Source organism: Heliangelus exortis, chromosome 19 (genome assembly GCF_036169615.1).
Source record: "Heliangelus exortis chromosome 19, bHelExo1.hap1, whole genome shotgun sequence".
In the NCBI taxonomy this organism is placed as follows: Eukaryota; Metazoa; Chordata; class Aves; order Apodiformes; family Trochilidae; genus Heliangelus; species Heliangelus exortis.
In genome coordinates, this window is record NC_092440.1 from 11,095,958 (window position 1) to 11,112,869 (window position 16,912).

At 43.5% G+C, this 16,912-nt stretch overlaps 2 protein-coding genes across 7 annotated transcripts in view; one reads left to right on the forward strand and one right to left on the reverse strand.

Annotated features, from left to right (window-relative positions):
- The window catches only part of GPN3 (GPN-loop GTPase 3), a 66,869-nt gene that overhangs the window by 37,519 nt on the left and 12,438 nt on the right, over positions 1-16,912 (forward strand). The gene's annotated exons all lie outside the window — the stretch shown is intronic.
- CCDC62 (coiled-coil domain containing 62) lies at positions 394-16,687 on the reverse strand. 6 transcript variants are annotated; one of them, XR_011729794.1, is made up of 15 exons: positions 16,606-16,686; positions 16,152-16,314; positions 15,759-15,951; positions 15,002-15,162; positions 14,216-14,317; positions 13,730-13,901; positions 13,543-13,644; positions 12,617-12,705; positions 11,844-11,944; positions 10,500-11,249; positions 6,584-6,761; positions 5,866-5,985; positions 4,139-4,231; positions 1,595-1,791; positions 394-936 (listed from the first exon to the last, which is right to left on the reverse strand). XR_011729794.1 is itself a non-coding variant. In XM_071763757.1 (14 exons), exons 2-13 carry the CDS (start codon positions 16,185-16,187, stop codon positions 4,145-4,147), a joined length of 2,091 nt encoding a protein of 696 aa, XP_071619858.1. In that variant the 5' UTR covers positions 16,188-16,314; positions 16,606-16,686; the 3' UTR covers positions 394-1,791; positions 4,139-4,144. The 6 variants fall into 6 exon arrangements, 4 of the variants coding, with proteins under 4 accessions (XP_071619858.1, XP_071619857.1, XP_071619859.1 ...); XR_011729793.1 differs by lacking the exon at positions 394-936 and adding an exon at positions 2,040-2,183 and having other exon boundaries at positions 1,435-1,791; XM_071763757.1 differs by having other exon boundaries at positions 394-1,791.

Genomic DNA, 16,912 nt, shown 5'->3' on the forward strand with positions numbered 1-16,912 from the left:
ACAAGGGCCTGGAGGGATGGGATGAGGGGGAAGGGATTAAACTGCGAAAGGAGAGATTTAGGTTGGATATTGGGAAGAAATTCTTCCCTCTGAGGGTGCTGAGCCCCTGGCCCAGGTTTCCCAGAGAAGCTGTGGCTGCCCCATCCCTGGAAGTGTCTCAGGTCAGGTTGGATGGGGCTTGGAGTAACCTGGGCTGTGGGAGGTGTCCCTGACCATGTCAGGACATTGGAACTCGATGGTCCTTATGGTCCCTTCCAACCCAAAACATTCTGTGATTCTATGAAATACACCCACGGCACATGGAAAGGACTCAGAGCTTTGTTACTACCCACTTCCTTTAGAAAAGCCAAGCAGCAGAGACCACATCCACCCCTGCGAAAATCAAGCCTGAGCTGAACAGAAGCTTTGTTTTCTTTAATAATAATTCAGTACAGGAATACAATAGCAAAGGCACTCCCCAGGGGAATTGGTAATGCTTCCAGAAATAAGGCAGCTGAGTTTGAAGCTGCTTGAGTTTCCATACAAGCCTCAGAGCAGGTCGATAATACAGTTGGTGTGTAAGTCATTTAGTGCCCAAATAAATTAACCCAATATTTCCCTTCTCATTCCACAAATCCAGGGCAGCCCTGATACAGAACCCAAGATCTCTGCAGATCCTTCTTGCATGGCTTGAGCTCAGTTTCCCACATGGACTTTAAAACCATCAGCAGAGCATTTCCAATTCATGAGGAGATCCAGTGCCTTCATCCACCACTGCTGAACACGTTTAACTGGAATGCAGAAGCTCACCATAGGAAGTTGCACCAATTTCTCTGGGGTTTGACAGATGGTGTAGCTGCTGGGCAGCCTCTTGGGGAGCATCGTGGTGCTATTTTGGGGGGAATTTCTGTCATACCCACAGCAGCAGATCTTGAGGATGCAGCTTGGAAAGTTTCTCTGCAGGTGAAGGAATAAACACGCTTGAAACGCTTCTGGAAACTTGAAGAGAAGCTGAGATTCCCTCTGTGGAATTCCCTTCCACTTGTGGGCAGGGAGGGAAAGAGTGTGGAGTCCAACAGCTATGACCAGAATTGGTCAACTAATTTTGAGGCCATTAGTACCCAAAGGCAAGAGGCTGTCCTTGAGGTAATTAAAAAGAAAGCGGAAAATTATATTAAAGAGTCAGCAAGGTGCAAGTGTTGCACTTCACTGTAATTAATTTTGTAGCAGTGGACAGAGCCAGAGACTCCCACCCCTGAGCTGCCCCCACGCAGGAAAAACGCTGGCCCAGCACCCTGTGGGATGGATCTGGCACGGGTGGCCCAAACTGCTCCCAAATCCCACACGGCTGAGTGACCCGCTCGTGTCTCAGCAGCTGCTGTCCTGTGTCCTGCAGAACTTCAGGAATTCAGTACTAAAAGTGTTGGATAAGTGTGCTAAATAAGCAAGAAAGGCAGAGGAAAGGTATTGCCTTTATTAGCTAGTTCGATCTTTTAGTTAAAAATCAAGTTCAAATGGTGATAATGGGCCAGGTCTTTCCCCACAAAGATAAAACCATCTGAAATGCTACAAAGTTGGTCACGTTGTGCTTGGCTGCTGCTCACACAGCCCATACCTGATCCTGAGAGAAGATTTTGTTGGAATAAACAGCTCCTGAGTGGGGAAGCCTCATTTCAGCCAGCTCAGGGGTGACAGCTCTCCCCTTTACACAGAGTAGGAGGTAGTTCCTGCTTACAACAGTAACTGGGAGCTTCCTATAAACATCATTCATCTCACTCCATGCAGCAAGAAGTACAGGACAAAAACAATGAACTAACAAAAAAAAAAAAAAAAAAAAGGAATGTTTGGCTGTGTCATACTCTATAAATATTTCTGAGTCCAGCCTAAAAAAAAAAAAAAAAAAAAAAGAGTAAGAAAAATAGCTCCTATGTTGTAACAAGTACACACTTAAGACTCTTAAAAACCAAGGTAGTATTTAACCTGAGCTCTCAGTTATAAAAATAGTTTTATTATTCTTGGCATATTTCTCTGGTTTATTTTAAGATAAAATATAAACCCACACAGTCACATCTTTTTGCCACTTGCAAATCTTCCAAACACTCAGAGGACCACAGAAAAAAAAATAGGTAACTTTCCATTGTAGCTGATGGGTTGATGAGCTTCAGTTCTCCAATTTAATTCTATATTGGAACCATCTTCATCCACTGCAGAAAATTAAAGATGGGTATTAAAAGACAGGAAAATCTCCTCTTGAAATATATGAAGCAATTACATGTCTGTCAATTTCCTATATATATTGTTACACTGCAAACAGAGTAAGAGCAAAAATATTAAGAGGAGAAAGGTAAACAAAGCACTCCACAGAAAAACAGCAGTCTCAGGGACACCACCAGAGTGTTATGAAATAAAATCTCTCTGGTTAGTTTTGCAAAAAGGAGTGATCTTTGTGCCCTGGGCCAGCCACTGAGTCACAGTTTACGAGCAGTGGCACATGCTGCTGTGTCCAGACCTGAATATATCCTTTTACTCATTGCTTTCCTCTTCAGCTCTCCCCCACCCAATGTCTCCCTAAAGGAAAAACAACTGACTGATGAAAATGGCTAAGTCACTGCCAGCTAGTTAGGAAATTAGCCAATGTTTATCAGTGCACCTGCTCACAAATTATTTCAAAGCAATTAAAACAAAAAGGGAAAAAAAAAAAAAAAAGAAACCCAACCAAATCAGTTCAATCACTTCTCTACAGGAAATTGCAAAGCCACGAGGGATTTCTAGACCTGAGATCAGCTCTGCCAGAGCTGCTTTGGATTTAACTGATCACAGTGATTCAGTGCCTTTTAATAAAGGAAGAAAACAAGAATTCTGCAGCAGCCACTGACTTGCAGCCACTAATTCTTGCCATGGATCTAGAGTGAGCTGTGGCCACCTTTGTTCCAGCAGCTCTCTCTCACTTGAAGCCAATGTGATCATTTCCATGGGCTCAGCCTGTGCTCGGTGCTCTGCTGGCTCAGCGTGGTGCTCAGCAGTTTGGGGGATTTGCTCCTGAAACTTTTGAATGTCAGGAGTTTCAGGATGGAAGTCACAGTGCTGGCATCGATCTACAGAATCTCCAGCTCCTTTTACCTGAGGGCTCTTTTTAGGAAAAGAGCAGCTCTCCACACAGAAACACTGCAGCAGCCTGAGGACAGCTTTCCAGCTACTCAGCATCCTGCTCCTGCCCCAGCCCCATTAATGTGCTCTGAGCAGACCCAGCCTCTTTCAGAAGAAGACTTTGTGTCTCCAGACTTAATGCAGAAGCAGCAGAACACGAGGGTGCTCCAACCCACCCCCACTCCCCAGGGGCACAGAGGGCTGATCCATATGAGAAATCCTGTGCCACACAGCTTCACCCTCCAGCTTGCTGTGCAGTCACTTCCCCTTGCAGACACGGGCTGGGGTTGTGTCAGCACTGGAAGATTTCTTTTTTTGTTGATTTTTCCCCCCCCATTGTTGCTAATTCTGATTCAGTTTCATAAGGTGTTTGGTATTTTAACTGTATCTGCTTACTCTTTTGTCCTTAGAACCAGACAACGTGGTCCCCATTGCAAGGACCCAATTCCCATTGGTAAAACAAATAATCAGAGAGTGAGAAATTTCCTGATTCAAAAAGAAAAAACAACCTGCTATGGGCAAGGCTGCTTTTTATATTCTGAAACAGCTCTTATTCAATACCACCTACTTTTGGAGCTCTGAGCCCAGGAACAATATGCTAAAAAAGCCCTTGGCCATGGCACTGAAAAACACTTCCCAATCTCTTACTCAACAATGTTCACATCCTTGATCCTGTTATCTGTAGCACACAGAAGGATTTTAACTACAATTAAGTGACGTGCAGGTACTCAGGAATGGAGCTGTGAGATCTGACTGCCCAGAGGATAAGGAATGTGCTTGAGAAAAGTCTAATTATTTGATTAAAGGAATCAGTTGCTGCCTTAATATCTGCTTGCCATTAGTGTACTCACAAGAGTTTTATTGGAAAATGCATTCAGAGCAATGCACTGAGAATCTTGTGCCAGGCTGCTCTCAGAAGCCCACAGCTTGGACTGCTGCAGATGCATTTATAAAGAGGGAAGCAATACCCATAAAATTTTAAAAATCAAGTTGAAAGAATCTTTGTACTCACGGAGCATCACAGAGAAAAGAGTGAAAGCTTAGGACCACTTTCTTCTGCAGCAGACAACTGGGTTCTGTGAGGAGTTTCCACAGGTTCTGTTGTCTACATTGTAATGCAAAAACACTACATGGAAATCAAAGAACTCAGATAATAAAAATCACAGAGCTGCCAGGCTCAAACTGGCGAGCAGCAAGGATACACTTTTTAAATCCCTCTCCTCCTCCCTCCCCAAGCAGGACACACAATCCACTGTGTACATATTTTTACTGTTTAAATAGTAAGGGTTATATTTGATACGTATTTTAATGCACAGTTTTAAACAACCCCAGGTAAACCTAGATTTAAGCACAGATTAGTTGGCTTGCATAGATTAACTAAAACACACTTGATGAGTTTTTGCCCAGAACCGCTCTGAAAGGAGATCAAAGTTCTCCAGATGTGGCTCAGGAGCCTCCCCCACCAGTAAACACGAGCCTGCTTTATTTTCTCTCCACCAAAGCAACCATTCTGACTGAGGAGCCAATTTCCAAGCTAAAAACTGCAGTATCAGGTTATAAAGCAGAGTCATGCTGGCTACTAAAGAGCAGCCAGTTCAGCCGAGCTGGGACACGCCAACCAGTAAGCAGGAGCCAGACAGCTGATGGGGCTGGGCAAGAGCCACAAGCAACCACTGTTCTGCAGGGAGCTTTTCAGGAATCCCTCCTACAAGACAGTCTTTGCAGAAAGACTACACTGCTGCTGTCTTTCAGACTGAATGAAATCCTGCAGATGAACCCCTGAACAAAAATATCCTTTCAGTTTATGCAAACGCTGGCACACAACCTTCACCCTTTGCCAGCCAGCCCCAGCACAACTAAGGTTTTATGGCTCTGAATGTTATCAAAACTGCTTTGTCTGTCACTTATAGTAACATTGTTCTGGTCAAGTTCATCAACATTTTTAAAAAGAATTAAAACCTTTCAGGGGAAAGCTGAGGTTTCAGCATAGATGCCTCATTAGGAGTCTGCCTGAAAACCAAAAGCCTAAATTCTCCCTTTGTGAGAAATAACAGCAGAAATTTACACATCTCCAATGATGAGTGGTCAGGGTAGAAATTCCTTATGATGTTTATGAAAACAAACAAGTGCCCCCTTCTCTAGTTACTCCTCTTGCCCACATACTCAACAGAAACTATCAGTGTTCATGCCCATCAAATAAATTGCCATGATGGTTACACACAGATTATTTTCTCTGACCATTGAGTATGTTCTCTGACCCTGAAATGGAGGAACTGAAACTGCAAAAAGCCCCACAAAAACCACTGGAGATATTTAAGCTGAGAGTCTGCTTTAAATTCATCTATAAAATTATTCTATGGATCACCTACTTCCTATACTGCCCTCCTTTCCACAAATACCCCCAGCACAATAAACCAGTTCTAAGTCAAACTCGTGTTTGCCTTTTTCTAGATCTCCTACAGCTTGCTCCAAAATTACTTCTTCCTTCCATCTGTTTAGACACACACAAAAGTCAAATCCTGTCATGCCCTTGAGGAGCCATAAAGAACAGTATAAACAAACAAACAAACAAAAAAAAATTCAAGTGCTTCCTGCTAAGGCAGGCAGGAATTTTTCTCCATAGCAAAGTGTGAGGAGGACACTGCTGATAACCTGGTAGCACAAGTCAAGCAGAAAGGAAAGGATGTTCACATTCACCCTTCCCAGCCACCTGAATGTAGTCAGAGGGGAGGAATATACCAGGTTAATGCTGCTGCTGTTTGGGCTGCAGTGGAGGAGAGTGCTAAGCTCCAGATCAGCAACCATCTGTCGAGACTCAGCCAACGCCTGCTGCAGCTGCCTTACGGGGGAATTGGTGTCCTGGGGGAGACAGAAAGTGAGGCAAAGTTATCAAATAATCTTTTTGGAATATGTCAAGGGATCTGAACACCTCACGGATTGTTACTTTTGTCTTGAATTGTCTCAGCTCAAAATATTACCTGTAACACTGCTCCTGACTCAGTCTAAATGCTGGTGTTTCTCATGAGCAGAGCTCCTGCCTGGTTAATGGGGTTTCACATGCATGAAGCACACACAGCAGCAGAGAGGAAGGGGAGTAAACAAAGCCATGAGAAGGAGAGAAAACCAGGCAGAGCAGGAAAGAAACCATGTCCAACAGCCTCTACTAACTGTGTCCCAGTGTAAGCAGATATTCTGCTTTACTGGAATTAACATGTATCAACCAGCATCCATTATCCTAAAGTCTTTCATTTCAAAAGCTTTTTGTTCTGTAACTCACTTCTGCTGCCCAAGACACCCTGAGACAACAAGGAATTAATTTGAAAACGTATTTTACCACCTTTGTTTCAAGCCTGCTGTCCCATCATTCAAGTCCCTAGTTTTTCCACGTGGGCAAACATTTGCTTTCCTGCTATCAGTCCTTAAATTATTTAAGCAGATTCTGCATTAAAATACTGACTTGGTCCATGGTAGCACTGCAGGATCTATTTTCTGGCTTGGTTGCTGAAAGGTCACTGATCTTCAAAGGGGAGTCTTCAACAGAGAATTTCTCACATCTCTGAAGCCTCTCTCTACTCTGGGTAGCTGTCAAACAGGGAGAATCCAAGTGAAAAGAATCCAGATCCACGTTTTCTTCACTGTTAAAAAGAAAAATGAAGCCATTGCCACAAAACAGTCACCATCCTTTTCAAACTTTCAAAGGAAAATCATGGGACAACATAAATAGTAATGGGCCCTGAGCCAAGAAAACCATGCAGCATGTGAGACTACTCTGCTCCTCAGAGGGGTTCCCGTGTTTAACAGCTTCATTAGATCAATTTCATCCTCTGGGGATAACATTTTGACATTCAAACAGTTTCAAGAACAGCTACATTACCACGTGCCTGAGTATCTGTTTAACCTTGCAGAGAGCACACAAATGGCAATAAATACCTCCAGTGCCCTGGTACTACTCCTTCTCTCATACCCCACTTCTCTTTCTGTTTTTAATTAAATTTTATATTTGCAGGGGTATTTTTCAAAGGACTTTCAGAGTCTTTTAAAGTTATCATCTCACTCCAGAAATCACAGGAAAGCTTTCCCAAATAGGCTTTATTTTATTTATTTTGAAATGCAGCAGCAACCAGTAAAGTGCTTTTCAGGCAGAACTGATTAAACCCCAAACTCAGCTGCCTGGCTACCATTTCAGTGTGGAGTCAATTCACACAATCTACTGGCACACACCTTCCCCTAGGTTTTAAAGCAAAATACAATATTAATTTAGCCCTGGGTGTATCTGAGTGTATTTAGGAATATCTGAAAAGCAATTTCATCAACAGAACAGCAAATCACACCCTGCACATCACTGCTGTCCAAACAGACTCACAGCCATTCCCAGCTTGTCCTAATACAAAAGGTCTTTAACTCTTGATATGCAAGGCAAAGGATTGAACCTTTTACACCTTTCCTACACCAAAAGGTAATTTTATTCTAGTCTGCTCCAGAGAAAAGAATTCTCCATTTCAATTCCTTAAAACGCAATTTTATCAAAATGCATCAAATCCTCACTCAGCACAAATTAACCAGAAATTAAGAGTAGAACTAATTAAAATCCATCTCAATCACCCTAGCTGAGCCCTCTTGCCCTGGGGTCACCTGTCCCCTGTGTTTTCACACAGCCCTCAGTGCTGTCTGGGCCTTGTACAAAGCCCTGGCCTGGATTCTCCCAGCAGTTTCAGGCTATCCACTGAGTTTCATTTTTATCTGCTAATTTCCACCTTGTACACACTGTATGACCAACTCCCCCCCAAAATATATTTCTCTACTCATCACACTTCTGGACAAAACAGAAGCACCTGACTGCATTAGGTAGAAAAAAAAAAATAAAAATATGCACACTTTAAAGAAAACACTAGCTCCAAGTTTACAGCATTTCATTAAATGTTATTTGGATACTTATTTTGGTGGAACAAGACATTCCACACCTGGCAAGACTGTTACAAAAAGGTTTATTTTTAAATGGCATTCAATCTAAGAAAAAACCCTCTTGAGAGATGCCAGCTCGGAGGTGTCTGCTGTGTCTCATTTCACTTCTCTTGTAAAGCACAGGGATACAAAAGGCTTTTTCTAAGAGAGAAGCTTCTTTTTTTTTTTTTAAGAAGCTCATGTTTGTGAGCTTCTGACAAGAAAAGGCTCTGGAGAGATGTGAGGGAACAAGCTGAAGCAGCCTGGAAACAGGATGAGAGGAAATGCCATGAGCACAGCCAGGTTTGAAGGATAAAAAGGTTGGGAGAGAGGGGGGAAAAACAGGTTTGATTTTGAGATGGCTCAAGGAAGGGGTTTGGTCCAGCAGGAGCTGACTGAACAAGCAACTGCTGATCCTCCAGCTTTAAATCCAGAATGGAGATAAACACCCAAACCCAGCAAATGTTGGTCCAACATAAATGAAGTCACTAAGGCAGAGCACAGGGAAATGCTTCCTGCAGGATGGTATTTCACAACCACTCCTGCACTTGGATAAGGTGTCTGACTGTCTTAATAACCTTCTTGTTGCCTGTTCCAGAACTCAAGAACTCACGTCCAAAATATTTGCTGGGCTGCCAGGGAAGTGCCAGCACCCTCCCCACCACACAAAATACATCATCAGCACTGTGAAGCCAGCAAGGGAAAACTGGAGGATCCAGATTCAAGTCCCAGAAGGAATGTTGTGTTTGGTCTCTGTCATTAATGTCTTAACAGAAGCCTGCACTGAGGGCTGCAATGCTGCTGCCTTCCTCCCATTTATGGGGTGAGAATTTATTCAGTGACAAAGCAGAGTGAGCTGAGGCTGGAGAGCCAGCAGCCTGGAATTTGCACCCAGTTGCTCCATCCCCAATTAGCAGGGCTCCCAGGACCAAATGTGGGCATCAGGAAAACCTGATAGCCCAGCAGCAAATTCCACATGGGCAGAGCAGCAGAGCAGCCTTCCTGAAGGGTATCTGCTCTATCTGCGTGGCCTGGCTTCACTTTGTTCCTTCTCCCCTAAAAAACCCTTCAGGACCAGCCAAAAAGTGAAAGCAGTTTTCATGATTCAGCCTCAAAAGAGATTTGGAGGGATGTTTGTGTGTCATTTGTGCTGGTGGAGGAGTAGATAAGGAAGGTCAGGGCAGCTGGGAGGGGAATGGAGTTTGTTTAATGATTTATGGGCAGTGGAAACTCGAGAGAGTCCACACAGAGCAGTGAAACTCAGCTCAGCTCAGCTCAGCTGTGTGGGAATGTGCCAGAACAGCATTCTTTGTCAATGGGTGCCCATTCACCTTGCTGCTGAACAGGTCTCTCACACTGCAGTGACCATTTCTGTCATGTTTTTAAAAGCAAGGCAGAAGGAAAGCATCCCTACATCAGAAATTTCCACTCTGTAACATTAATTTGTCTGGATGATGGGCAGACTTGCTGGCTAAAAGCCTTAGCAGGTTTCAACAGCTCCTCATTTACTGTGCTTGTCAAAAGCTACCCCTCCTTCTCTGTCTAAAGCTAGGAAATCTCTCTAAAACTTCAGAAATCCTTCTAAGATGGAGCTGGTAAGTCAGTCAGTTTTTCTGAAAGGGAACAGAGGAACTAAAATAACAAATCACAGCTCTGAAATCCCTTTCTTGGGCATAGAACCACTTCTAACACTTTTCTCTCAGACACCTTCCAATACCACTAAAACATCCGAGTGTTTTTCCAACACTTCCCAGCACCTCATTCTGCTCATCCCCAACCACATGGCCTTTTTCCTCCCCCAACACAAACACAGGGATAGAGTCCCACCAACAAAGATGCTCTGGAGAGTGGACAGATTGCTGCCTTTTAAATCTTGCCATCTCATTTTCTTGCCCTGAGAGAGGAGAGCAGCCTGAGCTGAAGAGCTGTGTCCTACATTCTTGCCCAGCCACTGTGAGATTTCTCAACAGAAATAAGACAGAAATAAAGCATCTCACAAAATCTAGGTTTGTCTCTTGCCTTACAGAGACATCACTGTAGAAGTCCAGTTCTGGCCAGAATATATTTTACCCACCAGATTTACAAGCAATTTTTAAGCTTTTAAAAAAATCATTAAATGTTTTAAGATCTGCATTTTTCTCAATTAGTTTATTTGGCAAGTGGTGGGATATTGGAGCTTCTCCTACCCATGCAGCTCTCAGGGATATGAGATGCAAAAACCAGAAAATGCCTAAAAATAGGATAATGATACCTTAGAGCTATTTTAACTCATTTTAATTTTACTACTTTTCAAACTGGGGGACTAATTTTCAAACAGCAGTTACTTCAAACATCACCTGAGATTATACAAATTATTGAGTACTTGTACACCCACACTTCTACATAACTCCAGCTTGTACCTATCTATTTGTTAAATGTAACAAGCACATAACCTTTTTGAGTTGGCACATTTCATCTCTTGTGCAGTCTCGAGACAGCTGCAATCTTTTCCATGCTGGGTACTTCCATCTCCTTTAGTGGGTTTGAAAATCCTCAACCATTCCAGTTCTGATACTGCCTTCGACTGGGCATCATTTTTTATGGTGGAGTTATTACTACAGGAATCAGATTCAGATTTGGGAACTGCAGCAGGAGTCTCTCTGATTTTTTGACTAAACAGAATACTAGTTCTCTCTTCCCAGCTTTTATTTTCATTATCAGTTTTGGCAGATGTGATGGTGCTCTGGATCAAAGCACTCTGCAAATCTACACGAGAACTGACGTTAAGGCAACACTCACATTCAGGTAAAGATGAGTCAAAGCTTTGTTGGTCTCTGCTTTCCACTCCATCCTCAGAAATTTCTCTGTTTTCTAATGGCCTCGTGTTGTTTGCCTCACAAAATACTTTGCTGCCTGGCTCACCAGAGCTTGATGCAACATCCTGCTTTTCTTCTTCTTCCGTAAGGACAGCCAAGACTTTCACAACTTTTTGACACACGTTGAAGTATTCCAGGGTAGCTTCCTCCAAGTATGATGCATTGAGTAACAGTCTATTATCTACTTCACACACCTCAGAGGTGGGTTTTACCCTACTTTTTGGAACCTGGGCATTTCCACACTCCTCGCACATCCTGTGGCTTCCCTCAGTCCTAACCGTGTCTGTCTCGCTGTTACTTTCAGGGGCAGAGAATGCCAAACCTATGCTAAAATGGCACGATAAAGAAAACAGTCAGCAGCCCTGCAGAGAAAGAGCAAACACAACTGTACTCAAGGTTAAAGCTGTGCCTTAACCAGGGGCTGTAGCCACAGTTCTGCTGTAGTTCATAGGCCAACAGGCAGCCGTGTGCGGCCAAAGCCAGACACCGGTCTGCCCAGACTTGGCTGTCACTTCCCAAGCTCAGTCTGAGTTCCCTGGTGTTTTAGACACTGTGGTGATTCTGTCTCAGCCTCCAGGCTGTGTACCAATTTCCTAATCAGAAAGCAAAATAAACTTTGATTTTTAAACAAACAAAAGGGGCAGCAAGCCAGATGAAGACCCCCACCACCAGACTATTTGCTTTGTTACCACCCGGGTGCAGACAACGCTGTGTCCTGTGGCTGACACTGATGGGGCCTCCTGAGAAAATTTAAAAAAATCTCTGAAAACTTCACTTGATATCTGTGGTTGAGTCCAGCAAAGCCATCTTGACTCAGCACACATCTCTTTTAGGATGTTAGTTGTGGCTGAACAGTGAATTCTGTCTCAGAGAACTCAGAGAGAAAACTACCAAAAGAAAAAAAACAAAACAAATAATTACCTTGTTTCATGAGCCACCTTTTCCTTCTCTTGCCTTAATTCCTGAGAGCTCTCCAAATTGACATGAAGAAATTCCAAGTCTCTCTGCTGTTTTACACAGATCTGTTCAAAGACAGGAATGTGCATTTGTGAAAGTCTGGAGTGCAGCAACACTGTCACCAGGTACCAACATGTTGCTCATCTTCCAAAACCATTCTTAAAACATGTTCATAAACCAATACCTGGAGTCAAGCAGGGCAGCAGCATCTGTAAATGCAAGGATTTGTATCATGGGGTTTTAGTTTTAAGAAAAAATAGAAATCAGCATTCTACAGGGATGTCCCATTTTAACAAAAAATAAAAAAATCAACATTCTACAGGGCTGTCCCATTTTAACAAAAAATAAAAAAATCAACATTCTACAGGGCTGTTCCATTTTAACAAAAAATAAAAATCAACATTCTACAGGGATGTTCCATTTTAACAAAAAATAAAAATCAACATTCTACAGGGATGTCCCATTTTAACAAAAAATAAAAATCAACATTCTACAGGGATGTTCCATTTTAACAAAAAATAAAAATCAACATTCTACAGGGATGTCCCATTTTAACAAAAAATAAAAAAATCAACATTCTACAGGGCTGTTCCATTTTAACAAAAAATAAAAATCAATATTCTACAGGGATGTTCCATTTTAACAAAAAATAAAAATAAACATTCTACAGGGATCCCAGCGAGGCACAAAAGGCAAAGTTGATTTTTGTTTTTTCTAAAAGACAGTGAGGGTTGTACCTGTCTCAAACTTGACAGTTCTGTGTCCATCCGTGCTTGTTTAGACTTGGCAGACTGCAGCAGCTGATCCTTCCTTTTTGCTCCCTCAACTGTTCCAAAACACAGACATTCATTATTTTAAGTGACTGGGTACAAAGTAAGGACATTTTTAACAGCTCTGCCTGCAGCAGTAGAAAGGGGACCCAAGCAAAACACAACCATTCTCCTAACAGCAACAGGATCTGTTTCTCCTCCAAATAAAGAGATCAAATTTTCCTTGGACTTCTCACCAGCACCTGGGCTTTATTTTACTATCAGCAACACTCTGCTTCATTGACTGGTTTATTTTATTTTTTCATGTTAATTCCAATTCATGCCCTGGTCAGGGAAGTGCTGGGAATTACTCCCCATTACTATTGTTCTTACAATAGCAAAATATGGGATCAATATTTGGCAAAAGTAATGGCACATAAAAAGTGACAGGGAAGTAAACTGTCTCACAGCAGAGGAGATCTTTGGCTGCCTCATCTTCCTTTATTTCTGGTAATTTCACAGAGCTTACACTTCAGGTTCTGCACGTGGTTTCTTTTCAGTAGGTCACCACTTCTAGCCAGATGGGGGAATATTACCCCCACTTCTTGTACAAATACCACAGGAGACCTGGAAGTCTCAAAAACTTTCAAGAGAGAATCCTCTGAGCCTTTTATTCCTTCCTCTCTCTGTGTGTAAGCATGCTGATGAACTTTGTGCTTTTACAGGGTATTATTAACTGTCCTTACACCCCAGACAGTGCTTTCACAGAACAGTGATGCACAGAGGCATTTATAAAACTGCAGGAAAGGCAGGTAAGAAGCTGCCTCCTTCACAGAAAATAGTGAACTGGTGCTGTCTAAAAGCCTCTGAGCTGTTGAAAGCTGAGGCATGAAAAGCCAACTGTCCCCACTTACCATGAAGTGTGAGCTCATTCCTCAAGTGGTCATTTTCTTGTCTGAGGTGAGTGATTTCTTCCTGCTGCTTATTATTTTCCTTCATCTTTTCAGAGAGGTCATCTTTAAAACAAAATGCAGTATTTCCCAGAATGAAAAGGAATCCTGCTGGTCTGCACTGAATTAGGTGCCCAGCTTAAACATTTACCTTTCAGCTTATTTGTTTCAAGGGTCAGTTCTTTCAGTCTCAGACTGAGGTTTTGCTTTTCTTTGCTGAGACTGAATTCCTCCATCTTTGCTGCAACCAATGCATCTGCCAGCTTTTTGAATTTAGATGTAAACTCAGAAATGTGATCAGCTGCTTCCAGCAAAACCCCGTCCTGAAATGTGAAATAGAAGGTATTTTGGGTTATTGTTTTATCCTCATCTATCAGACAAAACAACAGCAGTTAGAGCTACTTCACACATCACCTTCTGAGCTCTTGAGGAAAAATCCAAAAAATCAAAGCCAAGAAACAAGTTTGCTTATGAAAATAAACCAGTTTATTGTTTGTTGACCACTTTCCCCTTCCCAAACAAGCCTAAGAATCAAAGAGCAGTGAGAAAAATGGTGACTGAAGCCCTGTGGTACAGCCACCAGTAACTGCTCTGCAGTTTGACCACCCTTAGTGCCTGAGGAGATGACAGATGTTACCTTCAGCTTAAGCATAGTAAGAAGCTCCTGCTCTCTTGCTTGCAGCTGCCCTGTTTTAGCAGACAATTCCAAAACTGAGCAGTGGAGACTTTGGTTTTTTTCCTGGTGAACAGAAATGGGAGTGTCAGCTACTGTTTCAGTGATTCAGTTATTATTTTTCCAGTAAACACAAATTTAAAGATCAGGAATGGCAATGTGGGATTCTGAGCAAGCTGTGAGGATCTGGAGAAAAGACAGGAGGAAAAATTGCTCCCCAGCTTGTTGCAACCAGACTTGCCTGCAATGAAAGGTCCCAATATCCTGCATGTCTTGAGGCAAGCCAATTAGACAAATGAAAGGACTGAATATTACAGACAGGGGGGAAATTATCCCCATAAACACAGAGTTGCCAAATCATTTTTTTAAAAAAAAAAATCTTGCATACCAATTATTTCCATATCCATAAAGCAGTTGCAGAATGTCACAGTTCATCTCAGTCACCAAAGCTGTAAATAAAACCCTCTGGAAGCTCCTCACCAAGAGCCAGTGCTGGCTTGAGGACTCACAGTTCAAGTTGGGCCTGAGCAGTGTCACCAAAATTAAGCAAAGTGCAAACTCCAAATCCTGGCCTAGGAATTTATTTTTTCTCCCTTCAACAAATCAGAGCTACATCTTTATCTAAAGTTACTGGACTAAAAGACAAATGCAAGTCAGAAGCCTTAGTATGAAGTATTTGCTCACTGATGAACCTCACAAATGCCCCTGGCATGCAGAGACTGCAAAATCAGACTGTTGCTCAACTCCTACCTCCAGAGCCTGACAGAGAACAGTTGCATCTGTCACTTTTTGAGACAGCTCTTTAAACTTCTGTTTTGTCTTTTCAAGTGTTGCCTTATTCTGCTGAGATTCTAAAAACTTTAACCTCTTGTTCTGTGATTTTATGACTTCATTTCTCTTGTTCAGCTCATCTGAAAAAAAGACAAGAAGATATCTGTGAGGAAACAGCTCGGATACTGCAACACAATTTTTTTTTTTTAAATCTCAGAAATAATTTAATCCAATATTTTTAAACCATGCAATTCTGAAATGGATGCTCATGTTCCATGACCTGAGGCAGGATCCTGAGCTACCCAGGTCAGCTGGAACATGAACTCAGTGGTGACCTCTGCACAAGACTGTTCAGAGCTGCCAGGTGATGAGCTGGGTGGCTGTGGATGATGTCAGAGCTGTGCAAGAGAACCCCAGGGCACCAGGCTCTTCACTACACCAATATGTTGGTGTTTTTTTCTCTTCCCCCACCTCTATTTCATCATTTATTTTTTTTTAAAGAGTCCACGGAAGCAATTTACATATTCAAATGAGGAATAGCTATCTGATTATCATGCCCCCTTCAGAGCAGATCACTTGAGTACCATTGCAGAAGTTTTGATCTCAGAAAAAAGACAAATGTTAAGGCTGAAGGGTAAGAAATGGTTCCTTAGACAATGCAGAACTATTATTGAGGGGTCTCAGCACCTGAATCTGCTGAAAGACCAGAAGCTTATCCCTCACACACATAACTTACTGCTTAATAAGTTGCATCGTTCTGCTAAAGTCAGGATCTTCTGCCGATCATCCTCCCAGGCAAGGAGCTGTCTCTGGTGGACAGCAACCATGTCATCGAGCTCCCTGTCCCGATCTTTGAGTTCTGCAATCAACAGCTGGAGTTCTCTCCTCTGTTTCTGAATGGTGCTGTCCTCCAAGTTCGGGCTAAGATCCTATAAAAGGCAACACACAGAACGTTGCAAGGTAAGGAAGCGACAAATTCTCCAGAATAAACTCGAGATTCTAACGTGGGTTGAAATAATTTTTGTCTCGTGAACAGGGAACACTCCAAAAAAGTTCCTCGTGGTCCTGACTGAAACCACGGGTGGTTAAAAACAGAGTGCTGATTTTTAGCTGCACTTTCATTTGTTACCTGGGCCGAAGCAGAACGCGGCACTGATGGATTCATAGGGGACTGAGGGCCAGGGTGCTACCGGGCGCTGGTGGGCGCTGGTAACCACCTATGGCTGTAACGTTCACCATTGAGCCTGCCTCTGATTTAAGCACCCGCCGAGCCTGCTGCCGACCTGGCAACCCTGCAGGGATGGCAAACACAACCCGCTGAGAACCGCCCGAGCTGCGGGGAAGGCCCCGCGGCCTCCCACAGGCCTCAGGGGGGCCCTGAGGTACCACCAGAGCGGGACCTCCCCCTTCATCCGACCGCCCCGGCCTTCCCTCAGGGCTGGACCGGCACCGCACCCCAGGGACCCCCCCCGCACCCCAGGGACCCTCTCCGCACCTCAGGGTCCTTCCCCGCACCTCCGCACCTCACGGACCTTTCCCCCCCCACCCCCCCGCCCGTTACTCAGCGCCCCCCCCGCACCCACCGGCGCCCTCGCTCTGACGTCACGGGTCGCCCCGCCCCCGCTTGGGCAGAGGCTCCGCCCCCTCCCCGCGGAGGCTGCGCCGCGGGTTCGAGTCCCGGCGCTACCCGGGGCCCGGCTGCGGGCTTGGAGCGGTCCGGAAAATTAATTATTTTATTAATTATTATATCCGGGGTAATTAATTACGCTGCTAATAGGAGGGGAGGGAGAATGACGGATGTTACCGGATGTACCCGGCTCATCTTTTTCAAGAGAAAACCCACAGTGAAGTTACCTCGTTAGAGCCACCGTTCTAAACCAAACCCATCAG